This window comes from Rhinopithecus bieti, unplaced genomic scaffold, assembly GCF_001698545.2.
Source record: "Rhinopithecus bieti isolate Rb0 unplaced genomic scaffold, ASM169854v2 scaffold_63305, whole genome shotgun sequence".
Lineage (NCBI taxonomy): Eukaryota > Metazoa > Chordata > Mammalia > Primates > Cercopithecidae > Rhinopithecus > Rhinopithecus bieti.
In genome coordinates, this window is record NW_016823906.1 from 26,293 (window position 1) to 46,001 (window position 19,709).

The 19,709-nt window shown below is 41.3% G+C and overlaps 1 protein-coding gene across 1 annotated transcript in view; it reads right to left on the reverse strand.

The window, feature by feature from the left end:
* LOC108521943 (coiled-coil domain-containing protein 144B-like) overlaps positions 1 to 19,709 on the reverse strand; it is a 63,730-nt gene that overhangs the window by 7,869 nt on the left and 36,152 nt on the right. The window contains exons 4-7 of the mRNA XM_017861973.1: positions 18,582 to 18,650; positions 13,015 to 13,085; positions 7,974 to 8,107; positions 5,834 to 5,970 (exon numbers count right to left, since the gene is read on the reverse strand). Of these exons, the coding sequence (XP_017717462.1) occupies positions 5,834 to 5,970; positions 7,974 to 8,107; positions 13,015 to 13,085; positions 18,582 to 18,650 (411 nt within the window). The remainder of the gene's footprint in view (positions 1 to 5,833; positions 5,971 to 7,973; positions 8,108 to 13,014; positions 13,086 to 18,581; positions 18,651 to 19,709) is intronic.

Below are 19,709 nucleotides of genomic sequence, written 5' to 3' on the forward strand. Positions count from 1 at the left end.
AAAAAAAAAAAAAAAAAAAAAAAAAGCTGATTGAATCGAATTTCAATTTTAAAAGTTCATAAGCTACCCAGATTGGAAAAGACAGTTCACCAAAGAAGATACACAGGTGGCAAATAAGCACATACAGGATGCTCAACATTATTAGTCCTTAGGGTAATGCATATTAAAACCATAATAATACGCATAATACACACCCATCAGAATGGCTAAAATTTCAAAATTAAAAAACAGCAATAATAAGAGCTTGTGATGATACAGAACAACAAGAAATGTCATACGCCACTGGTTGGAATGGAAAATCAATACAAATACTTTGGAAAACAATTTAGCAGTTTCTTCATAAAGAAATACAAAGGGACGAGAAGAGACTTTTATGGATGATGAACATGTTAACTCTTGATTATGGTGATGGTTTCAAATGTGCATATGATTGTATATTTTATATACATGCAATCTATCTTATATCAATTATACCTCACTGAAGCTATCAACTGCTGGAACAAACATCTAAGACTCTGGGTGGGACACAGAGAAAGAGAAGAGTAAAAACGATGCAGGGTAAAGCTAGAGAATTCAGATTTCTAACCTTATAGCAATGAGAAGTAGTAGCTGAGTTATAAGCAAAGGAGTAACATGATCAGATCCAAATTTTAAAAAATTTATCATTATGATTTTAAAAAATTTATCATTACCCCACTTCCTAAAACCAGACATAAAGAAAAAAGAAAACAAAAATGAAAACAAAAAACAGCTGTATTCCACTGCACACAGGCAATGACTCTTACACATGAAACTCATATTTAGATCTGTGCTGTGTTTTGGGTTTTGTTTTTAAATATAATAATGTTTAAACAGATTAAACAAAGTTTTAAAAATAACAGGCACATATCACATGAAAGAAGAAATCAGGAAAATATCTCGAGAAGAAAAAAATCTTACTGTTAAAATTCCTAAATGTCATTATAATCATTACATATAGTTCAAAATAGCAATATTCTGATTAGTTACATAAGTTTGTTTAAAATAAAATAATTTGGTAAATTTCCTACATGTTTAGTCTAGTATTTAGTCTTAATATAAAAAGTTGAATTTGCCAGTAGAAAATTATAATTACTTTTTTATGAAGTAAACACATACTATGTCACTATCATTGCATGGAACAGAAAGTGCACCAAAAAACAAGATTAAGGAATAAAAAAAAAAAGAGTATCACTATCATATAACTGCATACATTAACAAAGAGACAAACATTTCCCACTGGAGATTATGTTAGGAGTTTAGCAGAAGTCTCTGAAAATACCAAAAACTGAAACAAAACTAGTAATTGCTTTTTGTTTGTTTGTTTTTTAACTATGTAGAGAATTCTTCTGGTTAAGACTAAGCATCAAAAAAAGAGATCCTCCTTAGAGCAATTATTAAACAATTCCTCTTGACCCACACTTCCAAATTAAGTCCATAGTTCCGGAATATGAAATCATTTTCATTTTAAACATAGTTGATGGAAGGCAACTTTTAAACAGAAAACTGCAGTTTAAAGTTGCCTCAAACTTAGGAAAGAACTGACCTGTAGCCATGGTAGTAACAAGCAACCACTAACAGCCAGTTGTAAATACAGTCAATCAGTGACCATTGGCCTCTCTCACCAACCAATATCAATGTGGGCCACTTGCTTCTGAAAGACAGCCAATCAAACACAAACTCACTCCAATCCACAAGCCTGGGAGTGTTAACCAACCCACAGCAGTCTTGCTTGGACAGCCATGTTTCTCCAGATGATGTCAACCCTCTTATGCCGCTGAGAGCCTGCCAATCCTTCAAGTCCGCTCCTCCCACAACCCTATGTAAGATCAACAGCTGCTCTGTCAGAATACAGAGTGCCTGATCAGCATAGCTCTCTTACAGAAAACAATACATTCCAACTTGGTCTTCTAACTTCAAGTACTGAAGGTTCGTAATCACTTGGAGACAATTTTTAAGTCCATTAAATTTACCACCCTTATATTTTAATTTTCTTTATAAATTACCAATGAAGTATGTAATTCCTTTGATCCATTTTATCATGAGTAAAAGTATCATGATTATTAGTAAAAGAATAGTGAGTAACCACAATATGGAGCTTTTCTCTCTAATGGAATTAGAAAACTATTAATGGAAAACATTAATATAAACAATGTAGCTTATTACAGAGTCAAAAAATCCAAAAATGCATATAATTGCCAGGCAAAAGTGTTAGAATGAGCCCGTGTCAAACCTTTTTTTTTTTCTTTTTTTTTTACGTGCGAATCAGTCTAATGTTTAAAACAATACATGGAAGGGTAAACTCCACTTGCTCATTTAATAAGTATTTATTGAGTAGCTACTTATTGCAAGCTAGGCTCTTTTCTAGACACACAAAAATCCTACTCATGGGAGTGAAATAAACACCATAACAGTAGATAGATTACGCAAAATATACAGTGTTAGAGGAGACAAACTAAAGCAGGAAAATGCAATGTTTACAGGTTTGAGAGGAGGGGTGGTGGGAATTCTAGGATGGCCAGAAAAGTCCTTCCTGAGAAAGGGGCTTTGAAGTAAAGAACTGAAGGAATGCAAAGAGAAAGCCAGGAGGCTAGCTGAGGAAAAGGCATCCCAAACAAAGGGAACTGCCCAGTCAGAGGTGTGCCTGGAGTGTTTACACAATAGTGATAGAAAAGGAAGAGCAAGAAGTTCAGTGTAGCTGAAGCAGAGCAAAGGGAATAAGAAACAAGCTTAAGTGAGAGAGAGAACAGGGCATATCATGTGTTGCCTTCTAGGTATGAGGAGGAACCCTGACACATACTCAGAGTGAAATGGGAGGCAATCAGATGGGTCTGAGCAGAGGAATGACATTCATCTGACTTATGTTTTAAATACGGCCACTGAGTTAAGGATTAATGAAAAGAGGTTTCTTTAAAAAAAAACAACAACAAAACAAAAAAACCCAGAAAGACCAATTAACAGTCTATTACATGCATCTAGACAGCAGATGGTGGTGGCTTGGAAATGGAAGATATGACTGGCTTCTGGATATATTCTTCAGGTACTCCTGACAAGATCTGCTGACAGATGAGATGTGAGGTGTCAGAGAGAGAGGTGAGTCAAGGACGACACCTTGGTTTCTACAGAGCAACTGCAAGAGTTGCCATTAATGCAAGTAGGAAAGACTATGAGAGGGGTAGGCATGAGAAAGAATAAATTGGTACCCCAATCTTGGGCCTGGTAAGTTGGTGATACCAAGCAGTTCATGACCAATCAAACAGAGATGTCAAGTAGGCAGGTTGGTATAGAAGTCTGGAATTAAGGAGAGAGATCTAGGCTGCAGACATGTGTTTGGAAATCATTAGCACACACAAGGTAGTAAAAGTCATGAGAAAGAAGATTGAGGACTGCATCCTGGGACATATCATGTGTAAAAGGTGGGATATGAGAAGAAAGCAAAACAGACTACGACAGATGAAATAGAAAGGCAGGAAGAAAAGCCAGGAGAGCGAGTGAGATCCTGAAAGCCAAGTGAAGATACTGTTATGGAGGAGAGAGTTTTCCATTGAGTCCAATATTGCTGACAGGTTAAATAAAATGAGGTCTAAGAAACAATGTCTAGATTTACAAATCAGTGGTAAACTTGAGAACAACAATCTTGAAAGAGTGGTGGGAGTGAAAATTACTGGTGTCAGCTCAAGAGTGAATGGACAGGAAATCTGAATCCATGAGTATAAACCATTCTTTCAAGGCCATGAATATAAACCATTCTTTCAAGGCCAACATACCTAGGGGCGTGACGTTGATGATCTAATTTTCTTCTTGTTTAGCTGTATTTTCAATTCTTAATAACTATATACTATATTTTACCCTTTAAAAGTTTTATTAAATCATATCTATATGGCATTTTGAAATGCCAGATGAAGGTATTAAATAAAAAATTCATTAACTTATAAAACCAAAAGACCTCTTGAACATTTCTAGATTATATAAGCTGATTATCATTTGCTCATGCTTATATATAAAGACCAAGGAAGACTAACAGTTTCAGGAGAAGTCTTTCTTGCTTGATAAAAATCATCTAACTCTAGAATATTTTATGCTCATCAAATATACAAAGTAATAGTCAAAATATGGAATTCTATAACAAGAATGAAAGGGGACATGTGCAGAAAATAATCTTATTTTGTAAACCAAATTTGTCGAAATTATATGAAGCTACTGTTGAAAAATATGGTGTGTTTCCTACTGAAATACATTATCTTTTAAAAGGAAGGATAATGGCATGCATGTAGGGTACCTTTAAAAAGAGGATTCACTGCATAACAGCACGTTGGTTTTAGCCCAAGGATCAGCAAATTGGTGCCTGTGGACCAAATCCAGCCCACTGCCTGTTTTCATAAGGAAATTTCCTTGAAATACAGCCATACTTATTCCTTTTATAATTCACAAGGCCTAAAATATTTGCTAACTGACTCTTGACAAAAAGAGCTGTCCAATTCTTGGTTCAGTAGATCTAAGATCCTCTGTCGTATTTTAGCAAGTCTTACCCAGTATATTGGAATGCTTATACGGAATATGAATCCCCATGTGCAATCCCTTGGCAATATTCAGATTAATTTGAGGATCTGATATTTCAGCACTCACACATTGAGAACAAAAAACAAAAATTTAATAACTAGAATTATGTTGCTAACAAGGTACAGTGTCAATGTAGCATGTAGCTAGCTTCCTTTTGTAACTCAGTAGATATTATGAGAATTCCAACAAAACTGGCTTAAGATGTGTCATTAAACCAAAGCCTTTAAACAGACTTTAATTGTGAAATAATAAGCACACTCCAGGTCTAACAACTTATTTTATTAAAATGATTGCATACTACATTATTTTCTGGGTATGACAATTGTACTATTTCCTTATTGCTAAGGATTTTGACGATCTCCAACTTTTTGATATTACAATGCTATAATAAATATCCTTATACATAAGTATATATGAAACATATATAAATATCCTTAACATAAATATATCATATATACTTATTATATATATTTAACCGATTAGCCTATTGTATGTTATATACTACATGTAATGTCTTTAACACATATGTGTATGTGTTTACACAAGTCATATTTTCCTGTAGGATCACATCCCAAAAGTGAAGTTAGGTTAAAGAAGTGACGTATTTGAAATTTTGATACATGCTACTAAATTACCCTGCAAAAAGGATTCATCAATTTCATTTAACAGCAGTGTATAAAATGTCTTTTCTCACATTTGCCAATACTTCCTATTTATTAAATAAAATATCAATATGATTGGAAAACATGGTATCTCATTGTTTGCATTTTTCTGAGAACCAAGGAAGGCTGAATATCCTAGTAAAAGTATAAAATTTGTTCATCATGAATATTAGCCCAAATTAGAATTCATTTCATAGCACATAATTGTCTCCTGTTTTTTGTTTTTGTTTCTGTTTTTTTTTTTTTTTTTTTTTTTTTTTTTGAGATGGAGTTTCACTCTTGTTGCCCAGGCTGGAGTGCAATGGTATGACCACGGTTCACCGCAAACTCTGCCTCCCACAGCTTCTGCCTCCCGGGTTCAAGCGATTCTCTTGCCTCGGCCTCCTGAGTAACTGGGATTACAGGAACGCACCACTACACCTGGCTAATTCTGCAGTTTTAGTAGACACAGGGTTTCTCCATGTTGGTCAGGCTGGTCTTGAACTCCCGACCTCAGGTGATTCACCTGCCTTGGCCTCCCAAAGTGCTGGATTACAGGCTTGAGCCACTGTGCCTGGCCAATTGTCTCCTGTTAAATGTTGCTGTAGACTTACCTGTCATGCTCTCCATTCTCCTTCCTAGGAATCTGCTGATTTAGTCCATCATCATCACTGCCAACAGTAGCACCATCAGTTAGGGTTCCTGTTAATTCTGTTCTATTACTTCTGTGCTTCTCCATTTCTTCTTCAACCTTGAGTGAGAGTTTGATGTTAAGGATGATTGTTATTGCTTTATTCAATACAAAGAACTTCTTTCTGCTTTCATTGCTTTCATCACTCTACTCAGTTTAATTATCATAATTTTAGTCATTAAAATATTTGGTGCTTACTTTAATTTTATCACAGCTGGAACTATCATCATCTAATTATAATTATTATAATTTTATCATCAACATTTTTGTAAAGTCAGCTTCATTTCTGTTTCAATGAATGAGACAGAATTTTCCAAAATTTCAACAAGGGCCCTCCTTAATTTTGTGCTTTTATTCCCAACCACCCTTCACTATGTATTATGAATTTTTACCTAATTTGACTGGCACTAACACAGAAATAAGAAGACAAAGACACAAAGCATGTCTTCTTCTGTCTTTGCCACTTGGCTTTCATATTAAACAGCCAGATTGAGAGGATACAACACTGTGGGGCTTCGGGAACAGAAAGGAAGCTTCCCTTTTCTGCACTAAGTTATTCTTTTCTCCCACTAACTTTTGTCTTTCTTTTTTTTTTTTTCATGTGAGTCCTGGGATATCAAAAAGGTGAAGGGGCTTACTGAAATACAGGTCTGCCACAACACAAAAACAGAGTGAAACTGCTGAGCTAGGGTGGAATTCTGGAAATGGGATGCTTCCCAAATTTCACATTCAATAGCCATAAAAGTTTATAGCTGGGGGATATACAGTATAAGAGTCTACTTTAGCCTACTGTCTATTGATAACTGGGCTAAAGCCAAAAATGATTAAAATGATTGATCCAAAGCCCCAAGTGCCATTACCTAGCATTTTCTGGCACCAAAAGACAATACAACTCCATAATGCTGAATCAGACAAACTCAGCAAATTAATCAGGTAGGTCAAAAGTGTGACTTGGGCAAAATAATTTAATGCCTTAGTGGAGGGTGGGAGGCCTGTCCTAATCAATGTAGAAGACTCAGCTTTCTACTTTGGCATCATATACTAAGTTTTTGGCTAAGCATTTATGCTACTTATATGGAAAAAATATATATGCCAAAACTTACTGTACTTTATTAAACAACATAACACAAAGGTCTGATTCAACAAAAACAGTGGAGAGTGGTTATATTAACAAATATATTAAAGTGTATACACTTGTTGTTGAAAAAGATTTAAAGTGGTCATGATGGAATTGTAAGTTCCAACAGTTCGAGTTAAACAGATAAACCTGAAAAGCACAATAAACAGATTCATTGGCCAGGAATATTTGCTGCAGCTCTCAGGGCTGGATACTTTTTTTTTCTTTTCTAAGAGATGAGGTCTCACTATGTTGCCCAGGCTGGAATGCAGTAGCTATTCACAGGCACGATCCCACTACTGATCAGCATGGGAGTTACTTATGACTTGCTCCATTTCCGACCTGGGCCAGTTCACCCTTCCTTAGCCAGTCTGGTGGTGCCCCGCTCCCAGGAGGTCACCATATTGATGCTGAACTTAGTGTGAAGGCACACTATGGCCCAGAACGCCTGGCCTCAAGCGATCCTCCTGCTTCAGGCTCCCGAGTAGCTGAGACTACAGGTGTTTGCCACCATGCCTGCCAGATACATTTTTATATCTCTTCTTAGTCATTGCTTCCTTTCTACTGTATTCCCATCTTATTATTAGACACAACTCATCTTTAAGTCAGTAAAAGGAAAAAGCCCTCAAGCTCCTCACATTTTCTTCAGCGATTTTCTTGATGCTTCTCCTGGTTCTGAAGGTCACATGATATATGGCTAAATGAGTTTCACAATCCATACGCCACTTGGAAGACTGACAGAGAGACTTAGGTCAATTAAGAAACAAAGATTATGAGAAAGTTTTCCTAAACTCCTATTACTTAGAAATCATCTGTTTCTATACACAATTCCAGATTTAGACAACCAAACTGTATGCTTTTCATGTGCCTTTCCTAAGTGGAAAATCAGAATGGACCAGATAATTAATAGAGAAAAAACAAAGAGTGGCAGCAAGTAAAACCCTACCTCTTTCTGAAGTTGAACAGTTTCTTTCTTCAAAGCCAGGAACTCTTCTTCTAACGTGTTGACCTCATTCTTAAACTTTTGTATGTCTTGCTGTAATTCCTCATGTAGATATACTTCTGATGTTCTGTCAGAATCTGGTGGTAAAGAACTCAGATTTTCTAATTTAGGTTTCAGGCTTTTATAGTTATTTGTACTGCAACTGTCACTATTTTGGTTCATATTTTTTGTCATTTGCAAATCAAACTCTTGGTCTTCTTTCATTTCAACTGTAACCACTTGGGGGTTCCTTGTTTTCTTAGTGCCTGCGTCATTATGGAAATTCTTGTCTGTACTGAAAATATGTTCAATGCCTGGTTCGTTATGACTGTTGCATTTTTAAATGAATAACTGAACTCCTTAACCTTATTGATTTCACCATGGATGGGTGAAAACCTCACCACAGACTGATACTAGTCTGAGGACAGGACAAGGAAACTATAGTGTCTGATAACTTGCAAATTTTCCCCTTTGTCTTCCCTGTCTCTATTATGTGGGCGCCTCGGCTACCTTTTCCACCCACAGCCTCCATACTGCAGCGCCGCCTCCACACGCCCAACTACACCACGGCCCATTGGGCAAATCCAGTCGCCTTTAGCTCAGTTCTCTGTAAATAAAGTTTTTCTGGAGCTCAGTCATGCATCTTTGCTTACCTATTATCTATGACTGTTTTCATACTTCAATGGCAGGGTTGAATAGGAATGACAGACCACATGAAAAAGCCCTGTACAGAAAAGCTTGCCAATCCCTGCTTTATACCATAACCAGAATGCCCTCATACTCAAATCTAATCATGTGACTCCCCAGCTCACAATTCTCCAATGAATCCCTACAGTAAACATTGCTGTCTCCCTACCCAATAGCGATTCCCTGTTCTGTCTTGCTGGAGAAGCACACGTCTATTTGGATATTTATCATGCCAATAGCCCTCCCAACTCCAAAAGAAGAAATGATTATTCTAAGCTCATCACAGTAATTACATTTGCTTTCCCAGTGCCTGGTTTAGGAATGAGCATGTGGTAGGACCCAGCCAATAAAATGTTACAGGAAGTCCACCACACACTTCTGAGTCTTCTCCCTAACTAAAAGAAACATGCAAAGAAAAGCCACCCTTTCAGCCTTCAGATAATGTCAGTGAGACCATAATGTTTGTAGCTGTTGCTAATTAGCCATGAAAACGGACATGAACAAAACACTGTGATATCACTGAATCGTCAGAACAACTCTGGTGTCTACTGTTTTAGCCACTGTTAATTAGGTCATCTAGTATTTTCAGCCCACAGCATTCTACCTGGTAAATCTCCCATGGCCTGCAGGAAAAGATCTACTTGTTTCTTTTCTTTTTTCTTTTCTTTTTTTTTTTTTTGAGACAGAATCTTGCTCTGTCACCCAGGCTGGAGTGCAGTGGCACAATCTCGGCTCACTGCAGCCTCCACCTCCCAGGTTCAAGCGATTCTCCTGCCTCAGCCTCTTGAGTAAATGGGACTACAGGCATGCGCCACCACGCCTGGCTAATTTTTTTTTTTTTTTTTTTTTTGTATTTTTAGTAGAGATGGGTTTCACCATGTTGGGCAGGATGGTCTTGATCTCCTGACCTCGTGATCTGCCCACCTTGGCCTCCCAAAGTGCTGGGATTACAGGTGTGACCCACCACACCCAGCCTGAGATCTACTCATTTCTATAGTATTAAAAAGTCTGGGCAGGGACTGGTGGCTCATGCCTGTAATGCCAGCAGTTGGGAGGCCAAGGTGTGTGGATCACTTCAGGTCAGGAGTTCGAGACCAACCTGTCAAACATGCTGAAACCCTGTCTCTACTAAAAATACAAAAATTAGCTGGGAATGGTGGCTCACGCCTATAATCCCAGCTACTTGGGAGGCTGAGGCACGAGAATCACTTGAACCCAGGAGGCGGAGGTTGCAGTGAGCCAAGAGAACGCCACTGCACTGCAGCTTGGGTGACAGAGTGAGATTTATCTCAAAAAAAAAGTCGGTCATAAGCTTGCCTTAGGTATTCACTTCGTTCCCAACCATTCGCATCTTATACGTTTTGCACTAGCAGAACTGAACTGCTCATAAACCCTGCAATGTTCACTCAAGCATCTTACTTTTGCACTCACTGCTCCTTCTGCCAAACACATAATCTTCTGCCCACATCATCCTTCTGCCTCTTTACGTAGAAAAGTTCTACTCATTCTGCATGTTTAACTTAAATCTTACCCCCTTTTTAAGCTTTCATTCCTTACCACATAAAGTGTCTGGCACATATTGAACATAGTAAATGATCACTATACGCTTCCAGAGGGCATCTAGCACACAGTAGTAGGCACTGAATAAATAATTCAGCAAATAATTAAAATGACAATGATAATAACAAGCTCCTGGGTTTTGTTTGTTTTTTTTTCACTTTTTTGAGAGAGGGTCTCACTCTGTTACCCAGACAGGAGTACGGTGGCATGATCATAGCTCACTGCAGCCTCAAACACCCAGGCTCAAGCAATCCTCCCACCTCAGCCTCCCAAGTAGCTAGAAGTACAGGCACCTGCCACCATGCCCTGCTAATATTTTATTATTTAAAAAAAAATTTAGTAGAGATGAGGTCTTGTCATGTTGCCCAGGCTGATCTCGAACTCCTGGGCTCAAGTGATCTTCCCATCTCAGCCTCCCAAAGTGCTGAGATTATAGGCATGTGCCATTGTGGCTGGCCCCAACGGTATGTTTAAATATTTGTATTCTGTAACATTAGAAAAAAATGCTTAGTATCTAAAAGACATTTGATAATTATTTAAGTGGACAAGTGAATAAATGATTGCCTTGAAAATTCTGTTAAAAAAGCACAGAAATTAAATAGAGAAAGCTCTATTATATTCTGAGCACCTCAGGGACCAAAACTATGTCTATTTCATGTTTGTCTCCTCTAACTTGCAAAACCTAACTTAGACAAGTTCTTTGATTAATATGTACTAAATTAAAGGTGTCCTCTAACAGTTCAGATTGTCCAATGCATTACGCATCACATCTCGGTAGCACAGAAGCATTTTTGTTATTGTGAAACATTTTTATATTTTTATTATAATTGATTGAGCCTCGAGTTGGGCTATTTGAATACGTATTATAATAATCTATTGGCTAATGGTAACAGTATATCTTGTTCTAACAAAATTACTGTTAACATAAGAATTAACCAGCAGGTAGAAGAACATATCTTGATCTAATGAAGTAAATATACCTCATTCGATTTCCAATTAGGGGGAAAGTCAATAATAGTGAGACCTTGTTGGTTTGTAAGTATGTAATATGACCTGTTCTTCTCAACAAAGAATTGCTTTTCTGACTTCTGCACTCAGAAGGTATCTTTAAAAAATAATTTCCCATTAGTATTAGTGCACACTGGGTATGTTTTGCAGGTTTGTTTGTTTGTTTGGTTGGTTGGTTTTTTTTTTTTTTTTTTTTTTTTTTTTNTCCGCCTCCCGGGTTTACGCCATTCTCCTGTCTCAGCCTCCCGAGTAGCTGGGACTACAGGCGCCTGCCACCTCGCCCGGCTAGTTTTTTCTATTTTTTAGTAGAGACGGGGTTTCACAGTGTTAGCCAGGATGGTCTCGATCTCCTGACCTCGTGATCCACCCGTCTCGGCCTCCCGAAGTGCTGGGATTACAGGCTTGAGCCACTGCGCCCGGCGGTTGGTTGGTTTTAAGACAGGGTCTCACTCTGTTATCCAGGTTGTGATCACAATCACAGATCACTGCAGCCTTGACTCCCAGGCTCAAGTGATGCTCCCATCTCCGCCTCCCAAGTAGCTGGGATTACAGGTGTGCACCAAAACACCCAGCTAATTGTTTATTTGTTTTTGTAGAGATGTGGTCTCACTATGTCACCCAGGCTGGTCTGGAACTTCTGGACGCAAGTGATCCTCCCACCTAGGCCTCTCAACGTGCTGGGACTACAGGTGTGGGCCAGCACACCTGGCCATTTTGCAGTTCTTATTGCCATTTGTTTATGGTGCCAGAAAGGTATTGCTGAGTTTCCAGTTTTGAAACTAATTTCTTTTTTTTAGTGACACAAATCACTATGTAATATAGTTAGCCTTTGAACAACACGCATTTGAACTGCAGGGGTCTGCTCATGAGCAGATTTTCTCCTACCTGAGACAGCGAAGACCAATCTTCCTCCTCCTCCTTCTCCTTAGCCTGCCCAACTTGAAGACTGATGAAGAGTTATATAATGATCCACTTGCATTTAATGAACAGTAAGCATTATTCTTCCTCATGATTTTCTTAAGTTTATTTCTCTAGCTTTCTTTATTATAAGAATACAGCATATTAATACATGTACCATACCAAACATATCTTAAATGACTGTTTATGTTATCAATAAGGCTGTTGGTCAACAACAGTTGGCTCTTAGCAGTTATGTTCTTGGGGGGAGTCAAAGGCGACATAGTGAGACCACATCTCTACAAAAACAAATAAAAAATTCGCTGGGTGTTTTGGTGCACATCTGTAATCCCAGCTACTTGGGAGGCTGAGATGGGAGGATATGCAGATTTTTGACTGCAGAGGGGATCAAGCATCCCTAAATTCCACATTGTTAAGGGTCAACTGTGATTGATATTTACTAAACATAAGTCATTTATTTTAAAAATTCAATAGAAGTTCTAATTTCATAACAAATCTAATTCATTATAATGTGACTATAAAGAAAACATACAACTTACTAACTTAAAATATCTTTTCTTATTTATACAAAATATCATATAGGATTTTAGGGACCATAATTAAATACATTTTTTTCAGACTAGATTGTTTGAAAAAAATAAATGACCTGCAATTAACTTTTTAAATAACTGTGAAATCTAACCTACCAAGAAAGAAATTAAGAGAAAAATATACAACAACTTACACACACAGGGATTTTTTTAACCTGCTCTTTCATGATTAAAACTTCCTTATTCTTACTTTTTTATGTATGGTAGGACCACCAAAAATAAGTCACTATCGAAAGTCTTACCTGGATTGTTATTCTGAGGAAGACTTTCAGGTGTCTGTTCCATCTTACATTCAGGAATTAGGTGCCGAAGGCTATGGATAAAAATGTAATAAATGAAATTACTATTTTAAAACAAATATATTAAATTTTTAGAGTGTTTCAAACAATATCAGAGTTAATATCAGAACTTTAATTATCCTACATGCTTCCATTTGTGAGTTCTACCAACTTCTCTTTAAGCTTCTAAAGAAGAAAAGAAGATGAATTACTCATGAATTGAAGGGAGTATAGCTCAGTAAATTAACTCACATTAGCTTGGCATAATGGAAAATGTCCTAGCTCTATTACCAGCAGCTATTTGTTCTCTGACAAGTTGCTTCTCTTAGGCTCAACATATTCTTCTAAAAAGCAAGGATTTTACTGCCTTTTTTCACTAGGTTGTTAAAGATTTTTAACGACATAATGTGTTGTAAATGCTCAGAGAAACAATGAAGCAATGAAATAATTTGTTCTTGAGCTTTATTGCTGAAACTGTTTTGGAATTGCAAATAAAACCCAATGTGTATTTTTTCAGAGGTTCTCATATTCAAATGTTGTGGTTTTCTGAAATTGTTATTAAGTTCTAGTTTTGCTTATTAGTTGTTCTGTTCTTTGTGGCTTATAATTTGGGACATCACAGCTATTTTCCAAGTCATAGTTTGTAACTAAATTCACTTATAAATGTATTATTTCATCAAACTAGATAACATCACTGTCCACTATTACTGAGCTCATCAATCACGCCAAGGGCAGAAAGCTAACAGATGTCAAGACCTAGCCTGGACTCCTGTTCCACACAGACTCAAACTCTGAATTGGTAGATCTTTGTTAGAACAATGCTCAATCCCCATCTTCATCTCCAACTGACATGGAAAATAACATTCTACTTTTATTTTTTGTTTTCAGTTCCATGAAAGAGATGCAAGTTGACATTCTCTCATTTCTGAGATACATACTAACAATATATTTGCACACAATATCCCACATGTTGCTCATCTCCATTCTGCACTCCATAGATCCTATCCTTACTGCCCTATTTTTGTAGTGTAAAAATCCCAAATTTTTAATACTTAGGTGACACCCAGTTTGCTTTGACTCACACTGTTTCCTTGGAGCGGATTCCAGTAAATAGTCAAATCAACTTCCACTGACTGCACCAAATATGCAACCACTTCGCAAATCTGTGCATCATCCTTTATGCAGTGGGGTCCATGCTTAATTTTCTCTGCAATTTGTATTCCAATTTAGTATAATGGTTTGCTGCTGAAGCAAGTACAAAGCTCGGTATATTTATAGGACAGTGAGATATCATGAGTCATGGGATAGCGCTTAGTCCTCAGCTCTGTGTAAATCCAACTACATACTTGAGACTCCACGATCTGGTGATTTTGTCTCCCTGACAACTCTGGGGAAAGAGGAGTAATAGTGAGACCTATACCATGATCTAAGCACAAGGTATCACACCTGGGATATAAAGGGCCTCAGCATACAGATTCTGGTAGCAATGTACAAGAAACTCATAGTTGAAAATCTCTTTCTGCAACATTATTTGAACTGAACCCCAAGGGCATAAAGGGATAACTAACATGAAGGTCTCAGCTAAGTCTAGGCTGAGATTAAAAGGCAATTGTGAGACAATAAATTTTTAAAAAAATAATTCTTACTTTGCATTTTCAAAAATACTTTAAGCCAAAGGAAACTCAGGATTCAATAAGAATAGGTATGGCTCATTTTATTTCAATACTTAGATTATAGAAGCATGTAAACAGGCATTTCCATTATTAATATTAGTGTAATAAGACTCGTACACATTTCAAAAGCAGTTAAAGGTTATTCCACTTCACTATTTTCTAGCCGTTCGAAATGCTTTTCTTTGAAAGGAGGGAGAAAAGAGTTTCCAGCTGAGATTCAAGTCATAACACACTCGCAATTTTTAAATCTCTCCAGTTTACTCAGGCTGGACAGCAGGCTGGAGTGGGCAGTGCCGGGATCTTAGCTGCACTGCAACCTCTGCCTATCCCACCCGGGCGAAGCGATTCCCCTTGCCCTCACGCCCTCTGGAATTGCTGGACTACAGGTCCGTGCGCCCACGCAAACCCCAGCTAATTTTTGTATTATAATAGAGATGGGGTTTCACGCATGTTTGGCCCAGGAGGTCTCCATACAGGGCTTGACCTCAATGATCAGTGCCCGCGCTTCACCTCCCAAAGGAAGAGGATGAACGAGCGACAACGGAACCCGGCACATTATTATTATTATATCATATTATTATTGGGATGGTTTGAGACGGGATGATCTAATACTCTATCAAAGCGATACAGGCTGGGGTAGAGTAGGGCCGCGCGATGTCGGCTCACTGCAACCGCCGCCTCCTAGGTTCAAGCGATTCTTCTGCTGCTCAGCTCCCAAGTAGGCGGGATTAGGCAGACGCATGCGAGCCAACTATGCCTGGTTAAATTTTTGTATCTTTAGTATAGAAAGGAACGGGGTTTCACGCATGTTGATCAGTGCTGGTATCGAACTTGTGACGCTAGTGATCCATCTGCCTCGGTCTCCCAAGGGAGTGAGTGGGAGAGATTAACAAAAGCAGTGAGCCACTGTGGCCGCAAGACCAACATGAAGTTTTAAGGAGTGGTATAGGAACGCTTGAGCGAAGTAGAATATGTCTGCTATATAGCTAGGTGTTTCAGCTTTGTTTCAATAAATTACTCATAAATTGACAAATGGATAAACACATTTGGGAGTAAGGGGCATTTTTTTGTTTTTGTATATATTGTTTGTATAGTTTGGAGACTCGCGCTCTGTCGCCGCAGGCTGGTGCAGTGGCAGATCTCGGCTCACTGCAAGCTCGCGGCCTCCCCGGGTGGCATCGCGATTCTTCTGTCTGCAGCGCTCTCTGTGTAGGCTGGGACTACAAGGCGCCCGCCACCACCCCCGGCTAATTTTTTATTCTTTGTATTTTTAGTAGAGACAGGGTTTGCACTGTTGTTAGCCATGGATGGTCTCGATCTGGCTGACGCTCGTGATCCACCCGCCTCAGCCTACAAAGTGCTGGGATATAGGCGTGGAGCCGACCGTGCCCGGCCGGGAAGTGCAATATTATTTATTTATCTTATTTATTATTTGAGACGGAGTCTCGCTCTGTTGCCGCAGGTTGGAGTGCAGTGGCGCGATCTGCAGCTCGACTGCAAGGCTCCCGCTCGGGAAGTGCAATATTTTTCAAGAAAACTCGCTGTAAAGTCAAAGCAACGACATTTGGCAAATAGTAATAATTCAATTTTTATATTGTTCTCGGAGCCGTGCTCACTAAGAGCCTGGCGCCCTGACCCCTCTGAGGTTTCCACTCCCGGTGCCATGGGGCCTGCGGCCACCGCAAGCCGGGTCGCCCAAACAGGACGGCGCGCCCGCTCCTTCGCCTGGCCATTACCTCTGCCTTCGCTATCCCTCTTGTTCATCGCCAGGGTCTCCAGGAGCCAGGACGCGGGCTGCCCACCCCGCAGGGACGTCGGCCCGACGGGAGCTCTGTGAAACTGGCAGAGATGCTTCCAGGAAGTGTGCCTGCTGGGAGCTTGGTGCTAAGGCCCCCCTCGAAGGTGCTCGCTGTCCTGCTGGGGCTGCGCTGTCGGCTTAACCAGACCGAGGAGGAGTCTGACGTAACGCACCAGTCCCCCAGCCAGCTTAAGGACCAGACTGGCTCCTAACCACCTGGCTCCCCCCACGCTAGGGGTTTCCTCATGGGCGGAAACTGTGGGCTTCGTTGACCCCCCAGACGCCTTCGCGCTTTTTCTCCACCCTGGAGGGCGCATCAGTAGAGAGCTAGCTGGGGCCTCGGCCACAACCGTTCCCAGGCAGTAAGGCCCGTCGGTTCTCCCACAGCGCAGAAACTCGCAAGCAGGCCGTCAGCCTCGAGCGCGCAGCCACACAAGCGCGAGAGCGATCAGCTGCCAACACCAGCCAAGCGACGCCACCGCAAGCCAAGGCCGAGCCACACCCCGCCCTATAGCCCAAAACGATTACGGCCAGCAAGCGAGCTACCCACCAGCCAAACGAGCACCGCCAAGCCAAGCGACGCACCGCCAAGCAAGTGACCACCGACAAGCCAGAACGCCACTAGCAGCTCCGGCAGCTAAGGGCCATAGCCGCGTCGAGTTAGGCACCGCCTTGCGGCCCGCCCAAGCCAGTGCGGCGCTGCGCACAGACACGGCGTGATGGTCACTGCACGGAAGCTCGCAGCGCGTGCTAGGGAACGCAGAAAAACTCCCCTTGGCCTGTAGGTGACGCTGCAGCTCGCGGCGCCGGCGCTGGGAGGCTGGCGGAGTCCTCTTGCCTGGGAGGGTTCGGAGGTGGCAGGGCCCAGCCTGCTTGTCATCGAATGACGCCTCACAGAGGCTCCGGCCCACCTGCCCCTACGAGCTCTGTTGCTAGGGGGTTGCCGGCCAGTGTCCCGAGAAGTTAAAGCCCCTGTGCCCGCCATCGCTTTGCGCTCCTTGGCTTGGCCACCGCAGCGAAGTTGCCCCAGGGTCCACCCTGCCAGGATGCAAGCAGAGTCGGAGGGCTGGGTCAGAGCGGGCTGTCTGGCTGGCTGGAAGGGCAGGCCGACGCCGCTGCTACTCGGCCTGCGCCTGGAGGGACCAGCTCTGGGCATTCCGCTGCCTTAGGATCGGGCGGAGCAGCCGCTGCCACCCTGTGCCGCAGCTGCCGCGGACATCTGCCCAGGGGCAGTACGGCTGGCGACTCGGGCGGGTCGGGGAAGGCCAGGTGCCACCGGGGTTGCCCAGGAGTTTGAGATCAGCCTGTGCAACATGGTAAAACCCCATCTCTACAAAAAATACAAAAAATTAGCTGGGTGTAGTGGCGCATGCCTGTAATACCAGGTACTTGAGAGGCTGAGGCAAGAGGATCGCTGGAGCTCAGGAGTTCGAGGCTGCAGTGAGCAATGGGTGTGCCACTGCGGCCTAGCCTGAAAGACAGAGCAAGCCTCTGTCTCAAAACAAAACAAGCCAAATGTTGCACATCTTTTCAAGTTGTGCACATCTCCTCCAGCTCCAGGTTCAGTGACATCTCTGGTAGTCTGAAATAAACCAGAGGAACTACTTACACCCCTGGAATTGGCAAACACTGCCAGTCATGTGTTTCCCTCCTTCCACTTTCACCCAAGACCTGGTTGCTGAACATTTACCAGCCTGCCACTGGGTGGGGCCAGGCAAGCTGGGTTTTAACAAGCCCTCCAAGTTCAATGCACGCTCAATTTTGAGAGCCACAGAACTATACCAAATTCAAACGTAGAGAGCAATAGAAGGGAATTTTACAAAATGTCCCCTATTTGATCAAAATATAGTGTAAGGCAGTTGTGCAGACAAAAACTAGTTGACACAGCTGAAAGAAACCCAGTGACATTTCAAAGAAAGCAGGCCAGGAGAAGAGGAGTTGCTGGCCGATAGGCGCTGCAGGTGCTGCCTGCTGGACTCTTCCTGCCAGTGGGGCTCTTCCATCCACACTTGAGAAAAGATGTCTGAGGTCACTGTGAGCGTGTGACCACTTCCATTTACCTGGGAGATGAGGGTGTCACAAGCAGAAGATAAGCCGAATCCCACTGAGACACCAGTGACATTGATAACCTGCAAATAAATAAACCCAAAGATAAGGCCCTGTAGAATTAAAGGAGGAAAGGTAGACAAAACCCCTGTGTCTGTTGATGAGAACCTGCAAAGCTCGTCCTTCAGCATTCACAAGTCAATTTTACCAACTTTGTTAGCTGCCTGGACCCCACTCAGACTGAAGCCATTCTCACAGGTTTATCAAGAATTCTGGACAGAACTATTATATATGTGTGTGTGTGTGTGTGTGTGTGTGTGTGTGTGTGTGTGTGTATACATATATATATATTTTTGAGATGGAGTCTCACTCTGTCGCCCAGGCTGGAGCGCAGTGGCGCAATCTTGGCTCACTGCAACCTCCACCTCCCAGGTTCAAGCGATTCTCCTGCCTCAGCCTCCCAAGTAGCTGGGATTATAGGCATCTGCAACCATGCCTAGCTATTTTTTTTTTCTTTTTTTTTTTTTTTTGTTGCATTTTTAGTAGAGACGGGGTTTGTTAGCCAGGATGGTCTCGATCTCTTGACCTCGTGATCCGCCTGCATCGGCCTCCCAAAGTGCTGGGATTACAGGCGTGAGCCACCGGGCCCGGCTCCAAATCATGAGTTCTTTCTGGTCTGTGAGAAAGCATCACTGATGGATCTTCATTCCATGGCTTTGACTTCGGCATTACTCTTGCTGTCCTGCACACCACAGCGTGTGCCACAATATCCCACAAACCACCGAGTCCCCACTCCAGGAGCACAGTGGCCCCCCTCAGCCCGCGCAGGTGCAGAATGTGGGCCTCAAAGTCAAAAGCTTATTCACGCCTTAAGTGCATACCGGTCGCTTCTTGTGCAGCGTCCTGCCCTCTCGGTTTGAAAACCACCCAAGCTGACAGGAGAACGTGGATAGGATTATATTTTTGTGGTTTTAAAAACCGCATTACTTTTAGGAGACAGGGCAGAAACAGCCCCTAACCTAATGATTAAAAACAAAAGAATCCCATAGATAAGAACACCTCGATCCCACAAAGAACCACATTAAAACCCCTTTTTTCTTTTACATACATAATTACTGGCAGGGAGGGGGCGGTACAGGATG